At 44.1% G+C, this 15,013-nt stretch overlaps 1 protein-coding gene across 1 annotated transcript in view; it reads right to left on the reverse strand.

Moving 5' to 3' along the window:
- The window catches only part of RNF144B (ring finger protein 144B), a 55,690-nt gene that overhangs the window by 15,935 nt on the left and 24,742 nt on the right, over positions 1–15,013 (reverse strand). The window contains exon 3 of the mRNA XM_066626229.1: positions 4,286–4,390. Coding sequence (XP_066482326.1) covers positions 4,286–4,390 — 105 coding nt within the window. The remainder of the gene's footprint in view (positions 1–4,285; positions 4,391–15,013) is intronic.

The following is a 15,013-nucleotide window of genomic DNA, read 5'->3' on the forward strand; positions in this document are numbered from 1 at the left end:
GGAACAAGGAATGACTGTGAGCAAGTGCAGCTACACATAGTTGCAGTCCTATTTACTCAGAAGTAGACCCATTGCTTTCCATGGGTGTTATTCTTATGTAATGGTGCACTGAGTTGTAGCCTGGGACCTTGTTTCAGATGGAAATGAGGATTACATCCTGGTGTTTAAAAAACCAGACATCTGCCAAACATTTGCAAAATGGTATGAGGCTGCATAAGGGTCTGCTAAAGCAAAGGAGGCTTGCTTGATTTCAGTGGAGCCCTCAGCTCTAGCTTAGGTTTTTTCTCAGGAGAATAAAAGGTTAACTTTTGCTGCAGCTTCTAGCCTCATTGCCTTGGAGACAAATAGCCCTTTAATTATCTCTGTATTGTCCCCTTACTTCTCCTGGTGCTACTACTTACCTGATCCCAGAGTGACCTCGAAGATAAGGCAAGGAGATGATCTAAGTTTGATTTATTGGCAGAAATTTCTCGCTCTATAGGGAAGTATATATGGTATGTTGGATTTCTTTTCCTCAATCTAATTTGTGAGAAATAACTTGTATCTCATACATTGTTCAGGCACTATAGTTCAGGAGGCAAGTAGGGGCAGGCTCCCTTTAAAATCCCTTTAAGGGGCATCAAGGATGTGGACATGCAGACTAGCCCACAATGGGGACTGGCCAGGCTGCATAAACCTCTGTCCATGCTGTCTACCACCTTGGGTTACTTTTCCTCCCTCATTTACACAACATGTAGGTAAATTGATTTATATTATATTGTTCTGGTTGGCCCCCTAAACAGATGCAAAGCAAGTGTGGAGTTGCAGAACATCAGAGATTCTCCAAGTGAGAAGCTTGCTCCAACAAGGGCTAGAGAGGGATTAGGTCTTAAACACTCCACACCCAGATGACCCTTTCCAGGTGACACCTCTCTGCCTGGAGTGCAGAGAGATCTGAAAGGAGCGGATTTTGGGGCTGGAGTCTTGCACTCATCCTTTGTTCCATTGCATTCTTCCTAACCCATTGCATGCTAAAGACAGCATGCTAAGTGCATGCTAAAGATAGCATGAAGTTCTGGGCAAGGTTGATCACCTGTAGAGCTCTGGGTGTGCTCGCTCTCCTGTACTGGGGCCTTGGACTGCCAGGTGTCCAGCTTGAAGATCTCCTGCATGGTGGGTTCAGCTCAGGCTGCAAACTGGAGTCGAGAGTCTGGGGCTGGATATTTTGAGCCCATTCCTCAAGGCTGAGCTGTAAGCTTTAGGCAGGGGTCATGACTTCTGTCAGCGGTTGGGCTGGCAGTAGGCTTATGATGTCCCTGCTGCTATGGAAGCTGAATGCAGTATGTGTGGCCCCATTTCAACCAAATTCTGTATGCAACACTTCATTTATGATCTGCTGCACTGACAAGGGTTCTCAGCACTAGGAAAACAGATTAGGACTGTGATAGAAAATAGCTATGAGGCCAGAAATCCCACTGATTTTCAGTGCTCTTAAGATCTCATATTTTCTATTCATTTTATTTTTCACATTTTTACCTTCCACCCTTCCTTCAAGGAGCTCAGGGTGGTGTATATGATTCCTCCTTTTGTCCTCACAACAACCCTACTCAATTTAGGCCGAGACAGAGTGACTGGCTCAAGGTCACCCAGGAAGTTTCATGGCTAAGCAGGGATTTGAACCTGGATCTTCCAGGTCTAACTCCACAAACACTATAGCATGGCCATATGGCATATTTAACTACATGGTGGCAGCATAGGGTCGTACATATACATCTCTCATGTTTAATTTATTATAATGCAGAGAAGATGCACACCAAAAATCATTGGCTGGCTCTTGGTAGATAACTATTCTAGTCAAACAATAGCTAAGAGGAATGTTGTTGTTTAAAAAGCAAAGATAGTGAAGAAGTGCCCCAAGAAGATGGACAATGATCTGAACTGGTAGAGAGATCTATAAAGCAGCATTTAGGAGGTCAGGGAAGCTACACTGTGTGTTAATTATAAGAGGTATCATCTGGAAGTTCACTTTTTCCTTCTATTCTTCTAGGAGTTATTGTTCCTTGCTGTAACACATGCCCAGGAAAGACCATAAATACATGAAGAATAATAACCCTGAACAGAATACAGTACATCCCATCATTCATGGGCCATTAAATACATTCTTTGGTTGTTTATTCATTCAATCCATAGCCTCGCAGAGTACCGAGGAAAATATTAATGGCCCATTAATGCACACCCTCTAGTGCCCTCTTGCTTACCTAATTGAAATAGACCTTCAGATTTCAGGAGCTTTACAAATACAATCACATTCCAACATCTATAATTGTTTTGTATTTTTCCAGCAAACTTTGAAACCACACACTCTTCATTTTCAAGACCGATGAAATGTTAGAGGAGTGAAGGCCTTAATACTTTAGTTTAGATCCACATTAGAACAATCGCTGTGGTATCCATGAGATCAATCAACCTGCACAAAATTTGCAAACTGAGGAATCCAAATTGAATGCCTGGCTTGCACCACTTGCAGATTCAGACCTTAAAAATCATGTAAACCTTAAGGGAATCCACAAAAACTTCACTTGTGTGACATCAATTTGGTGAAGTATTTTATGCAGGCTTTCATCCTGTTTCCATGGTTTCAGTTATTCATGGAATGAAAAAATTAATAATAATAATAACAGTATAATAACAGGTATTTATATACTGCCTTTCTTGGTCTTTATTCAAGACTTTATTCAAGGCGGTTTACATAGGCAGGCTTTATTAAATCCCTTATTAAATAGGGATTTTTACAATTTGAAAGAAGGTTCTTTCTTTCAAGAACCACTACATTCAAGGTGTTTCATTCCAATCTGGCTTCACATTCTGGCCTCCATCCTTCCACGCTCAGAGCAGATGGATTAGCTGGGCTTCAGCTTGTCAGCTGCTTCAAGGTCGCACGGTGCCGGTGGCCTCGAACTGGCGACCTTGTGGATGTTATCTTCAGGCAGACGGAGGCTCTACCCTCTAGACCAGACCTCCTTTATTAGAACATAAAATTTTCTGCATTTTACCAGTGCAGCGTGGTTTCTCTCTCCAGTCTCCTGCAAGAGTCTCTCTCCTCATTCCAGTGCTGTTTAGCTCTCCCGCTTTCTTCCCATTGGCTAGACGCAGCTCTACGCTCAGCTGGGCTCTGCCTGATGTGTGGGAGCCACTGGAGGAAGTGACTGGGGCTGGGCAAAGTGACCAGTGGGAGGAAGGGAAGCGGAACTGGCAACAGCAAAAGTTGCAGGGAAACCTAACTTGTGGTTAATTGGCTCTGCATCTGAAATGTTCTATCTATCTGGGACCACTTGCGGTCCTTGAGGACTCCTAATCCGGCCCTCAAGGAGCCCCCAGTCTCCAATGAGCCTCTGGCTCTCCGGAGACTTGCGAGAGCCCATGCTGGCCTGATGCAACTGCTCTCAGCGTGACGGCCAACTGTTTGACCTCTCGTGTGAGCTGTGGGATGAGGGATCCCTTCACTGCTTGCTGTTTCACATCTGTGATGCAGCAGCAAAAGAAAGGCTAGCCTTGCTTTGTGCAAGGCCTTTTACAGGCCTTGAACTATTGCAAGACCTTCATTCATTCATATAAGTTCTATCGCTAATATATTCATTTATGTAAATTTATTAAAATTGGAAATATAAATTAATTCTCTTTTCCCAGCCCCTGATACAATGTCAGAGGGATGATGTGGCCGTCCTGCCAAAAAGTTTGGACACCCCTGCTTTCAGGCAATGTGTGCATAAAGTATCCAGACATTCATTTTACTTCACCTCCAGTTTTCCCATGTGTCCAGGTGTTCAACAGAACCTTTGTGATTCCAAGATAGTAACCGTAGCCATTTGTGTCCACTACACACACCCTTTTGAGTACATGCAAACATCATGACCATCGCCTCTCACGTTCTATTCGCATTCAGCGGCACTTAACCATTTAAGCAGCAAGTGACATGTCAAACTTTTGGCACTGTGTACTCGACAACCCAGGATGTCGTACCCATTCCAGCATCAATTGCTAAAGGAGGACTGGTGACATTCAGACTGGGAATGTTCTGGCTTTTAAGCAGGCAATTCTGAGACTGTCTGGATGCCAAGTAAACATTTCCCCAGGAAAGGGAAAACAAGAGGAAAACCATCTGCTTGTTTCTAGTTTCTCCTGTCAATTGGGCCTCCTGCCAAGTAGTCATTAGAGGTAATTAAGGGGAGGAAACAATCTAATATATTCATTATGTAAATGAACAAAGCTGATGAAAAGAAAGAAGAAGGATGACAAGTGGCTATACCTCTACATCTTGCAGAGTCCCATGGTTTAAGCACACCATGTCTGGACAAGTGATGGGAGAACCACATCCTTCACGGATTGCCAGCTGCATGTACTGTTTTAAGCACTAAAGAGAAGAGAAGAAAAGGAACAGATAAGATTAGTTACAATCCACTTTTCAGTAATTGAAATTCTTACTGTGGCTGCATTGCACAGTGTATGTGCATGTCTTTTATTGGTAATCCGGGTGCTCCAGGGCCTCAAGAACACTAGTTGTGATTGCAGAGAAGATGATTTTAAGAATTCAAAACAAGAAAAATTCATTAGATATGAACTCAGAAAGTCATATCCTTCTGGGCTTATGTTTTTTTGTTTGTTTGTTTTTTTGGTCAATAGCTTTGAAAAGCATCAGGCTACGTTCTCCTCTAATTAAAATGATGGGTTTTACCCTGTTTTTGTTTGAATTAAGGAAGACTGGAGAAGAAGAAAAAAATCAATCTAAGAGCATTCTCTGTTTCCTGCAAGGCATGCTTTTCTCAACAAGCTATGATGTAAGCAGTTGCCACGATTTAGTAGAAATATCCTTTGGAAGTACAAAGATTATAAACCCCCCTCCCCCACCCCAAAAAAGAACATGCAGTTTTCACAAATTGCCACGAATTTCTGATGCAAATGTTCAGTGTTTATCATCACTGGCCCATGTCCACATCATTTTATTACAAGCGTCATTGTACTGTAGTGTTTAAAATAAACAAAAGCCAGGACACTCCATCTGACAAAGTCAACTGTAAAAGGGAATTTCCACAATACAGTCAGGAGCCCCATTCACTATTCAACCTCTGCAGGACTATAGATATGATTTATTATGATGCAATAAAGCAGACATGAAACCGTAGACACCAAAATCCAAGCAAAAACTCTGACCAAAATACCAGAACAAGTGGTGTATTCCAAAATGAGGCAACATCTCTTCTCCCCTGCATGTCTGCAAGATATATGTGCACTTCTGCCAAACTTTTACATTCGTTTCCACGGTTCAACTTAAATTGCTTAGCTCACCTCTTGGGACAGCCCTTCTCTGTGACGGTACTTAAGCTGCCTAACTTCATTATCACCTTTTGGAGAAATGTAAAAGGAACTCTTATGTTATGCCTATGATCTAGCGCAGGGGTGTCCAAAGTTTTTGGCAGGAGGGCCAAATTGTCTCTCTGACACTGTGTCGGGGGGGCCGGGGGGGAAAAAAGAATTAATTTACATTTAAAATTTGAATAAATTTACATAAATGAATATATTAAAGATGGAACTTATATGAATGAATGAAGGTCTTGAATTGCTCAAGGTCTATAAAAGGCCTTGCACAAAGCAAGGCTGGCTTTTCCTTTGCTGCCACTACTGCATCACAGACGTGAAACAAGCAGAGAAAGGAGTCCTCATCCACAGTTCACGCGTCAAATGTCAAACAGTTTGAGATGTTAAACAGTCGCCCTCACACTGAGAGCATTTGCGTCGGGCCAGTGTGGGCTCCAACAAATCTCCAGGGGGCCAGAGGCTCACTGGAGACTGGGGACTCCCTAAGGGCCGCACTGAGAGGCCTCGAGGGCCGCAAGTGGCCCTAGGGCCGGGGTTTGGGCACCCCTGATCTAGTGCAAAGGTTTTGTGACTGTCATTACTCATTGCCTTGCCTTTGTAGTTTCTGCTCATATTTATTTCAGATTGGTTTGTTTTCTGACCAGGACCCGGCCCAGGACCCCATTTGCCCGGATTGCCTGACATGGCCAAGCTTCCAGTCAGCAGGCGTTTCCACAGAAGCAGTAGCATTGACACAAGGCCTCTCCGCCTCACCAGCAGGGCTGGCCGTAAGGAGGCAACAGGAGCAGAAGCCCCACCCCTTCCTCCTTGATCAGTCAGGTCAGTCCCACTGTGATCAAGGGATAATCAAGGGACCTCTCATGACACCCCAATATTGGTTGCTCCGGGGACAGCTGTCCCTCAGTGCTGACATTTTCATTCTTATTGCAGCATTGTTTTCATGCTGCCCATTGTCCTGAATGCCTGCAAAGGAACAAGGGTGATTTGTATATCAGTGATTGAAAGGGAGCTATTTACCACTGTTTGTACATACGGGCAGAATATTGTGTGGAAAGTAGCAATTTCATCAGTCCTAATCACCGGATAACCTGGTTTCAGATGTTACCAGTTCAATATGGAACAGAAGCACAAAGAGTGGTTAGCACTCCTATAATGCAAGATCTAGTTAAGCATATATTTTATATATATAACAAGAAGCTATTGCAGAGTTATGGGGGGAGGGATAAAGGGAGAAAGTTTACTTACTCTGTTGATACAACAAAATCTCTGCCACTTTCCTGAGAAATCAGTAATATTAAAGCTAAACTTTCACCCAGTAATAAAGTATATTTGCAATGTCAAGCCTAACTCTCAAAGTTTTGATAACACTGATGTTTCTGGAAGCCACATTGATGCCACTAATGTTTAAGTAATCTAAGCCTTTAAGGTGTTCTGAGAGAACTGTTCCCCATCTGGTATATGATCCTAAGATGGTTTGACATTGGACTTCTAGTTTTTTTAAAAGTTATCTGGGGGCAGAATACAATATGTATAACAAAACCCTGGCAGGTTTTCTTTCCCTCAAAGTTAAGAAGGAGTCTCTGTTATTGGGTAAGGAAGCAGCTGGGCAGTAGGAGAGAGAGCTTAACCCTTTCCCCGCCAGCTGTTTTTGTGTTTAGAACCCCCCCCCCCCTTCCAGGAGTGTCTTCTCCTGTGGGTTCCAGATACATATTTACAGGGATAGTTTAGTTACACACAGGGCTGGCCCAAAACCTCCTGGTACCTGAAGCGGCATGCCAAATGCAAATGCCTCCTTACAAAATGAAGTGCCAGCTTCTGTGCCTCCTACTCTCCAATGCCTTATCTTAGCACTCTGTTCCCCTTCACATTTCCTTTTCTTCCCTGTTCTTCCTTTTCCAGTTCAGGGAGTGGGTGGTGTAGGAGGAGCAGCAGAGGCAAGAAGGTGGACAAGGAAGAACACCCCCCATCAGTCTGTTGCCTGATGAGGCAACTTCAGTTGGCCTCATGGATGGTCCAGCCCTGGTTACTCATCTAGAACCCCAATGGAGCGAGAAGCAGTTTGGGGGTTATAGAGAAGAAAAATGGCTGGCAAAGCGTTCAAAGCCCTCAGTGCATCATTAATCCTAGTCAGAGTGTTCACTTTTTGTAAATCATTGGGGCTTCATTATACCCATTTTTGTGTAACATGTAGTTTGCCCATCAGGCAGTATGTTCTGCTCTCATGTTGCTAGGTGATGGCTCAACAAGGCACTTGTACCTCTCGACAAATCCATGTTATTATACAAGTCCACTAATAGTCTTCCCTGATATTCACAAACAAAAAAGTACTGATGTTACTTGCATAATTGAAGTACACAGAGTTCTTCATTCAACATGTTCCATTAACTTTCCTCTACTTCAACACTTTGAAAGGTTTCCTGCTGACTAATTGCAACCTTTACTATTTTTAGAAAGTGAATGACAAAAGAAAACCCAGAAATGCAGCATGGAACATATTTTATCATCTCTTATTTTTTAACCCAAAGAGGTAGAAAGTGTCAGGATAACATACAAGTCAAGAAGAGAATATGAATACATGCTATGAACAGCAATACTAGGGCATTCACATGAATATTCACATGAATATTGGAAAACCTGCATGGAAGTTACTGGGAAAGTAGACAAAAAGAGGTATCTATATAAAATGTGAAATATGCAAAGTAGAAAAGATTAAAGATGTGCATGCGTTGCATAAGTGGGTTGCATAAGTTTGAAAACTCTTATTTACCTTACTCAGAAGTAAGACCATTGTGTTCAGTAAGGCCTCAAACTAGGGCGTTACAACCCCCCAGCCCGAGAAGCCCTTTCTCTGCCCCCTTAAGGGGTGGGGGGGAGGACAGAGGACAAAGGCAGTAACGCAATCCCCAGGATCGCATCACGGCCGAGGATGAATGGGTTTTTTAAAACTCACTTTCTGCAGTACAAGCCACTGGGGGATGTAGGGAGCCCCTCAGAGCCCTCCACAGGGCTCTCCAAGCCTCAGTATGAGTAAATATTGTGATTAGAAACCCCTTCCAGTTTTCAATTGCGAAACTGGAAGTGGTTTCCGATCAATATTTTTACTGTTACTGAGGCTCGGGGAGTCCTGCAAAGGGCTCTGAAGGACTCCCCACACTCCCCCCAGTGGCTGGCGCTGAAGGAGGTGAGTTAAAAATAACCCTGTTCAGCCCTGGCAGTGGCACAATCCTGGGGAACGTGTCACTTCCTTTGCCCCTCCCCTACATCAACTTACTTCCAAAGAGCTTGGGAACCACTGACTAAGAGCCCAATCCTGAGCTTGACGCATCGGCTTACCGTGGGCACTGGGCTAGCGCCGGGCAGGTGCCTGGCCTCCTCTGCTCAGTGGTTGCACAGACCACTGAGCCATAGTAAGGAAAGCAGAGGGAGGCGGGCGGAGGGCGGGGAGAGGGCGGCTAGGAGGTGTGACAGGGAAGTGGGAGGGGGAGAGAGCAGGCGGGAGACGTGCTGGGGGGAGGGAGTGGGAAGAGGGAAGCGGGTCTGGTGGAGCTCTGCTCCACCGGATCCTGTTCATTCGTGTGGGGCTCGGCGCCCTATACAAACTCCTTTACCTCACTGCCGATCTTTTGGTCAGCGATGAATTGAGTAGCCCCACTATGGGGCTATTTCCCTTACCCGGGAGAAGGGGATTAAAGTTTCCTTCTCCTGAAGTGCCGCCCACGGTAGCCCAAGGCACACAGGATCCAGTGGCAGCCATTTTTGGTGCCGCCAAAGCTGTGCGCCACAGGAGTTCATGACTGGGCTGTTAGGCTGTAATCCTATCTTACCAGAAACAAACACCTCTAGTCTAGGCATTACACATGTGTAATGAGAGACCCAGGATGATGTAATGGTTCTGGCACTGGACTTTGACCTGGAAGATCCAGGTTCAAATCCTGCTCAGCCCGGAAGCTTTCTGGATGACTTCGGGCCAGTCACTCTCTCTCAGCCCCACCTACCTCACAGAGTTGTTATGAGGACAATAGGAGGGAGGGAACTATGTGCACCAATCTGAGCTCCTTGGAAGAAGGATGGTATAAAAATGTGAAAAATAAAATTAATAAATGTGTAAACAGATAAAAACAGTTGGTCCTGATTTTGACAGCTGTGCCTTTAATGGCTTCTTTATTTATTAGATTTTTCTGATAACTGAGGTCTGTTTGTAATACTGTAGCTAATAACCTAGTCAGACACATCTAGATGACACTATATATATTTGCTGTGTCAAACTGACACAGTAGAAAGAAGGGTCTTAAAGAATAGTGTGAGCCTAGGAAGTTGCTGGAAGGCATGGAATCTTCAGCCAGCCAAGCTGGTCTGGTGACCTACCACACTGTAAAAACTAAATAAATGATGCATCCCTCTGCTGGACTGATTGAGGGTGCAGATGACAAACAGGAAATACTCTCTTCCATCTCTTTTTCCATCTCTTCATCCTTCAGTTAAGAACTGTAAACACATGGCAAGACGGCCAGTTCCTTCTTTCAGTCTATTATTTCCCAATCCTAGAAGCTTGGCATGAAAGACCAAGCAGTGTTGTCTCTTTTATTATTTTGACAGTTAATACAAGCCATTTTATATTTCCTTAGCAAGGCTCACTCGCTAAAACATTCCAACACCAAAACAGGCCTGAGAATCCTCTGCTGCAAAACAGACATATCCTTGTCACAATTCACCCGGAACCCATATCAGTTCACCCTGGCAACAAACATTAGAATTTTATTACAAGATAAACATGTAGTAGCAACTATTAGAAATAAATAATATATTGTGGATCAGAGGTTCTGCTGCCTTTAAAAAGAACTAATACAGTAGTCTTAAGCACATCACATGAGGAAGCAGACTCAAGATTGTGTCTACAGGTAGGGAGGAAAAGTATGGGACAAACCAGGGGCAATGTTTATTGCTACAGCACTGCAACAAACACTGAGCCTGTGCTATTACAGTAATATATCCTTACAACTGCTTGATATATGACATTTTTATACACACGGAAAAAATATGCCATGTATTTCAGCAAATATTGTGGTAAGATCTCATGTGTCTAGAAGCTGCAGTACACAGCACACAATATTGTATAACATAGTGTGAAGCAGTGGTTAAAAAAATTAAAGGATAAAAGTGTGAATGGAAAAGGAATAAAGCCTTTTAGATATTGATCTTTTATTTTAAAAGCTGCAATTTTTAAATGAAGGAATGATTAGTTTAGTTCTCCAGGATGACTTGCAAGCCATTTAGCAAACAAACAGTGGTGTCCAGGGTACTCAGACAATGCTAGTTTGCTCTTTGCTTGTTTTTGAGGCACCTGCACAAGATAACAGTACGCGTCTTTAGTGATGTGGTTTCATTTTTCCAAATCAGGCTGTCCATCACTACCAGGATACAGGGGGCCCCTGCTGTTTCACATATCCACTGATATGGGCGGCCTCCCTCCATGGTCTCCCACCCTCTGAATGCAAGGGGAGACCAGCAGAAAACTGGAAGTGACATTTTTATGTCCATAAAAGGCGTTAGGAGGGCCAGAGAAGCCAAAAACTGGATGTGACTTTTTTTGGCCGAAAACAGCCATTCCGAGGCTCACCGAGGCTGTGGGTGGACATCTGCAGCCTTTGTGGAGCTCAGAAGCACCTCTGGAGGGGAGGGGAGGGGAGCCAGGCTGTCCTTCCCTCCAAAGGATTCAGGCTGTGGGGATGGGTGTTTGCCCATATCCGTGGTTTCAGCTATCTGTGGGGGGTTCTGGAATGGGGATAAGGGGGCACTACTGTATATACCAGACTACATGCTTATTCTAGAAAATTACATCTGGGTTCTGAAGTGAGCACATACCAAATCTTAGTTCTGCCTTCATGAATACAAAGCAGAAGACCTGTTCTTACTTTAGGGAAATATATGATCTATCTGCTACCTGCAGCACCCAAAATGCTTTTTGTGGTATTTGAAAATGTGCAGATGAACCTGGTAAAAAAGTTTTCAGTACCCATAGAAAATTAAGGTTGCCATCCTAACCACACTTTCCTGAGAGTAAGCCCCATTGAACAAAATAGGACTTACTTTTGAGTAGACCTGGTTAGGATTGTGCCCTAGGTTACATACTATTCTCACATTTAGAGGGAGGTCAAAAGAAGCTCCAATTCCACACAAACTGAAAGTCTTGAAATTTCTCCACCTGTTAGATCAAAGATTTCTCAAGGGCTGCCTTAAGGGCTGCCTTTGAAGTTGAAATAAGACCGAAGATATACAACAATTTGGCTTTTTTTTTTTTAAAGATTGAAAGTGATTGGAGAGGCACCTCTTCTGATGGTAAACACAGACATGTTAATTTTGTTCCCCTCTGACATCTGGTCAACCAGCTTTTGTGGAGATGGGAGAAAAAAGAACCTTCTTATTCTGAAAGAATGTAGCATGATCACCAATTCCTCTTTCAAACCACTTTCCAAGCCTCTGAAAATCCATTATCTCTAGAACACCAGTATATGTTGCATCATAATGAGGGGCTACATTTTTATTCTTCTATAAGATCCCTTCAGCCTCTGTCTGACCTACAACAACTCTCTTGAAGTCTTAGCTGATCAGTTCTGAAGTCAAAGTGGGCCTGAACAGGGATGTCTTAAGGCTGAAATTTGTTTGAAGTCACAAGGAACCAGTGTTTAAATAAAGCACAGTTTCCATGGTATGAGCCTCTATGATGATGAACTCATGAAGACTGCTTCTGAGAAAGCACATTTGAGATTAGACTCTTAATGGTATTGTTTCCCTTTTGAACGCTTAAATTTTGAGACAAAACTTTGAACAAAAACATATTGGCTCAAATTGATTAAGGCTGATCATTCAAAAGTTCTGGAACTCTTCAGGAAATTACACTTGCTATTTGTAAGATGATCTGCAACATCCACCAGCTATAGTAAGATGTGTACCAGGGTAACGTGGTGCCCTGGGCAGGAACAGTGACATCACATGACATGATGATGTAATGTGACATCAGGAAAGTGACGGGAGCAAGCACTCATACTCACAGCAGCAACTGGAGCAAAATAGCCCAAGCTGTGGCTGTGAGTGCCCAGGCAGCAGGTGCTACTGTTGCTTCCTGACTCAAACACAAGGGCAAACACAAGGGCACTGTGAAATCACCTAACTGGCTTGTGAGAATGCACATGCGCTCCAATAATTTTGTACCTGGGGAAGCTATTGGAGCACATGCTCTCTCTCAGAAGCCGGCAGAGTGATTTCGCCCAACCAGCTGCTGAGAGCCGAAAGCTTGCATGTGATCCAATAGCTTCCTGACTGGGACAGCTATTGGAGTGTGTGTGCTCTCTCAGGAGTTGGAGTGCACTCACTCTCTCAGCTCTCAACAGCCAGTCAGGTGATTTTTCCTGACTGGCTACTAAGAGGGCACATGCCTTCCCTGTTGTGGTTCCATGGCTCTGGAATTCCTTCTCTAGAGTGCTCTACCTGGGACCATTATTTAGGCATCAGGCCAAGTTCATCCTATTCAGTCATACTTTTTATAGCAACTAAAGTTTAAGCTGCTATATAGCACAGTTATAAGATGCTAATGGTCATTTTTAAGATATTCATTGTTTGATTGTTTGTTTTTATTTCTTTAGCGGCGCAAACCTACCCTGCGCTTGAACAGGCAAGCCAAGAGGCTTGTGCAGTATCCAGTTCAGGATAGGGGCCCAAGGCAGCTCAGTCAGAGGCAAGGAGAAACTTTTCCCCTTACTCCTGGGTAATGCACATTTGGCCCAATGGGTCTCCTCAGACCTGCGTCACCTCCTCCTTGAAGCCACTTCGTTCTCCCCTGAAATGGGGGATGGGATCAGGCATAACTGCTGGATCCAAGCCCCGCCTCCCACTCCCCACCCGTCCACACCCAGGGCCACCCACTGCCCACCCTCCCCCTGCCCAGGAACAGGGGAGTTGGGGGGAGTCCTGCAGTTAGGGGGCACTCATGGAGGCCTCCTCAAAGTAAGGGAATGTTTGTTTCCTTACCTAGAAGCTGCATTCTTATGTTGGTGCTGGAAAGTGGGTTAGGATTGCGCCCTTACATACTTAAAGATTTTCTACCCTGCCTTTCCTTTGCTTAAAGCAGATGCCCAAGGCTGCTTATAATTTGTAGATTAAAAAAAAAAATACAATATACAGTAAAGTCAAAAGTAGAAAATACAATACAACAAAAGAAAAAGAAAATACAGTGTGCATATGTGTGTAGAGCCGGGGGAGGGGGTAAGTGGTCCTGAAAGAAGTAAGCAAGTCACAGAAGTGCAAGGAGCAGACTCAACCTATCCACCAAACACCAGACATATTTTCAGCCATCGCTGAAAAGTCATGAGAGAGTGGATGGTTCTTAATCCCCTTGGATGAAAATTCCATACACTACATGCCACTACGGAGAGGGCTCAGCCTCACATCACCATCCTTCTAACTTGGGACAGAGGTGGCACTTGCAGGACAACTCCCTCAGATGACCTAAGAGGGTGCGCAGGAATGTATGGGAGAAAACAGTCCCTCGGATAACCTGGACCCAAACCATGAAGAAATTTAAGGGGAAATACCAGCACCTTGAATTGGGACTAGAAATGAATAGGCAGCCAGTACAGCTGCTAGAGCAGTGGAACAACAGAGTCAAACCTCCTAGCTCCAGTAACCACCAGGGCCGATGCATGCTGCACGAATTGCAGTTTCCAAACTGTCTTCAAGGGGACTTTATTTCAAGGAGAAACTTAGCATTTTCACTACCTCCTTGTTTCAGATGAAAAGGAGGAATAGCGCCTGGTTATTCTTATTTATTGCTATGATTTAAATGGAAGTTGGTAAGATTTCTTCAAATTAGACACATGTACAAATGTGTACAGACCTACACATCCAACCAGAATGGCCTCTTATTGTTTAAAAAACAACAACAAAAAACTCCCATGGCGGAAATTCCAGTCACGACTGGGACGTGTGGGAAAAATTGCTGTCCCTCCTAAAACTGCTGCAATGAATCATCAATCAGTGGCAGACCTCCCATTAAGAATGATGGCATGAGCCTTTAGGACCCCAGGAAAGCCTCTCTGAGGCTCCTGACAGGGTCAGAAATTGTGTGTCCAGTTTTCCAAAAACTCAATAAAGCCTTGGGGAAACCTCAGGAAGCTTCCCCGATGTGGCCTGCAGTCGCACGAGGCTCCATGAGCCTTAGATGAGGGGGGGTTGGATTTCAGCACAGGGGGGCGGTAGCATCCTGTGGGAGGGGTGCCATCTCGAACCTTTGCCACGGTGCTGGGGAGGTCCACCACTGTCGTCAATTTAAGGAAGTGAGAGGAATTCTGAGAGAGATGTAGGGATTACAATGAATGAAAACAGTGCGCATTTGTCACAAAAAGATCAAGGTTGGATTGTACAACCGCCACGACTTGAGCAGGGCTGGTTCTTTCCTGCTAAAAGGATGGTTTCCCAGAGTTGTAACCTTCTGTCTAATCACGATCACCACAGCTGAAAAGAAATTGTGTGCCTCCTGGGTTAATTACATACTCTAACTTGCAATATCTGTGCTAATCCAGCCTCTTTCCCTTTGAAGCATAACCTAAATTACCAGCTAGAATCTAGGTGCCTGTTTAGAGCACAAAAATCTTAAGGCATATTGGTT

This window comes from Tiliqua scincoides, chromosome 4, assembly GCF_035046505.1.
Source record: "Tiliqua scincoides isolate rTilSci1 chromosome 4, rTilSci1.hap2, whole genome shotgun sequence".
Classification (NCBI taxonomy): domain Eukaryota; kingdom Metazoa; phylum Chordata; class Lepidosauria; order Squamata; family Scincidae; genus Tiliqua; species Tiliqua scincoides.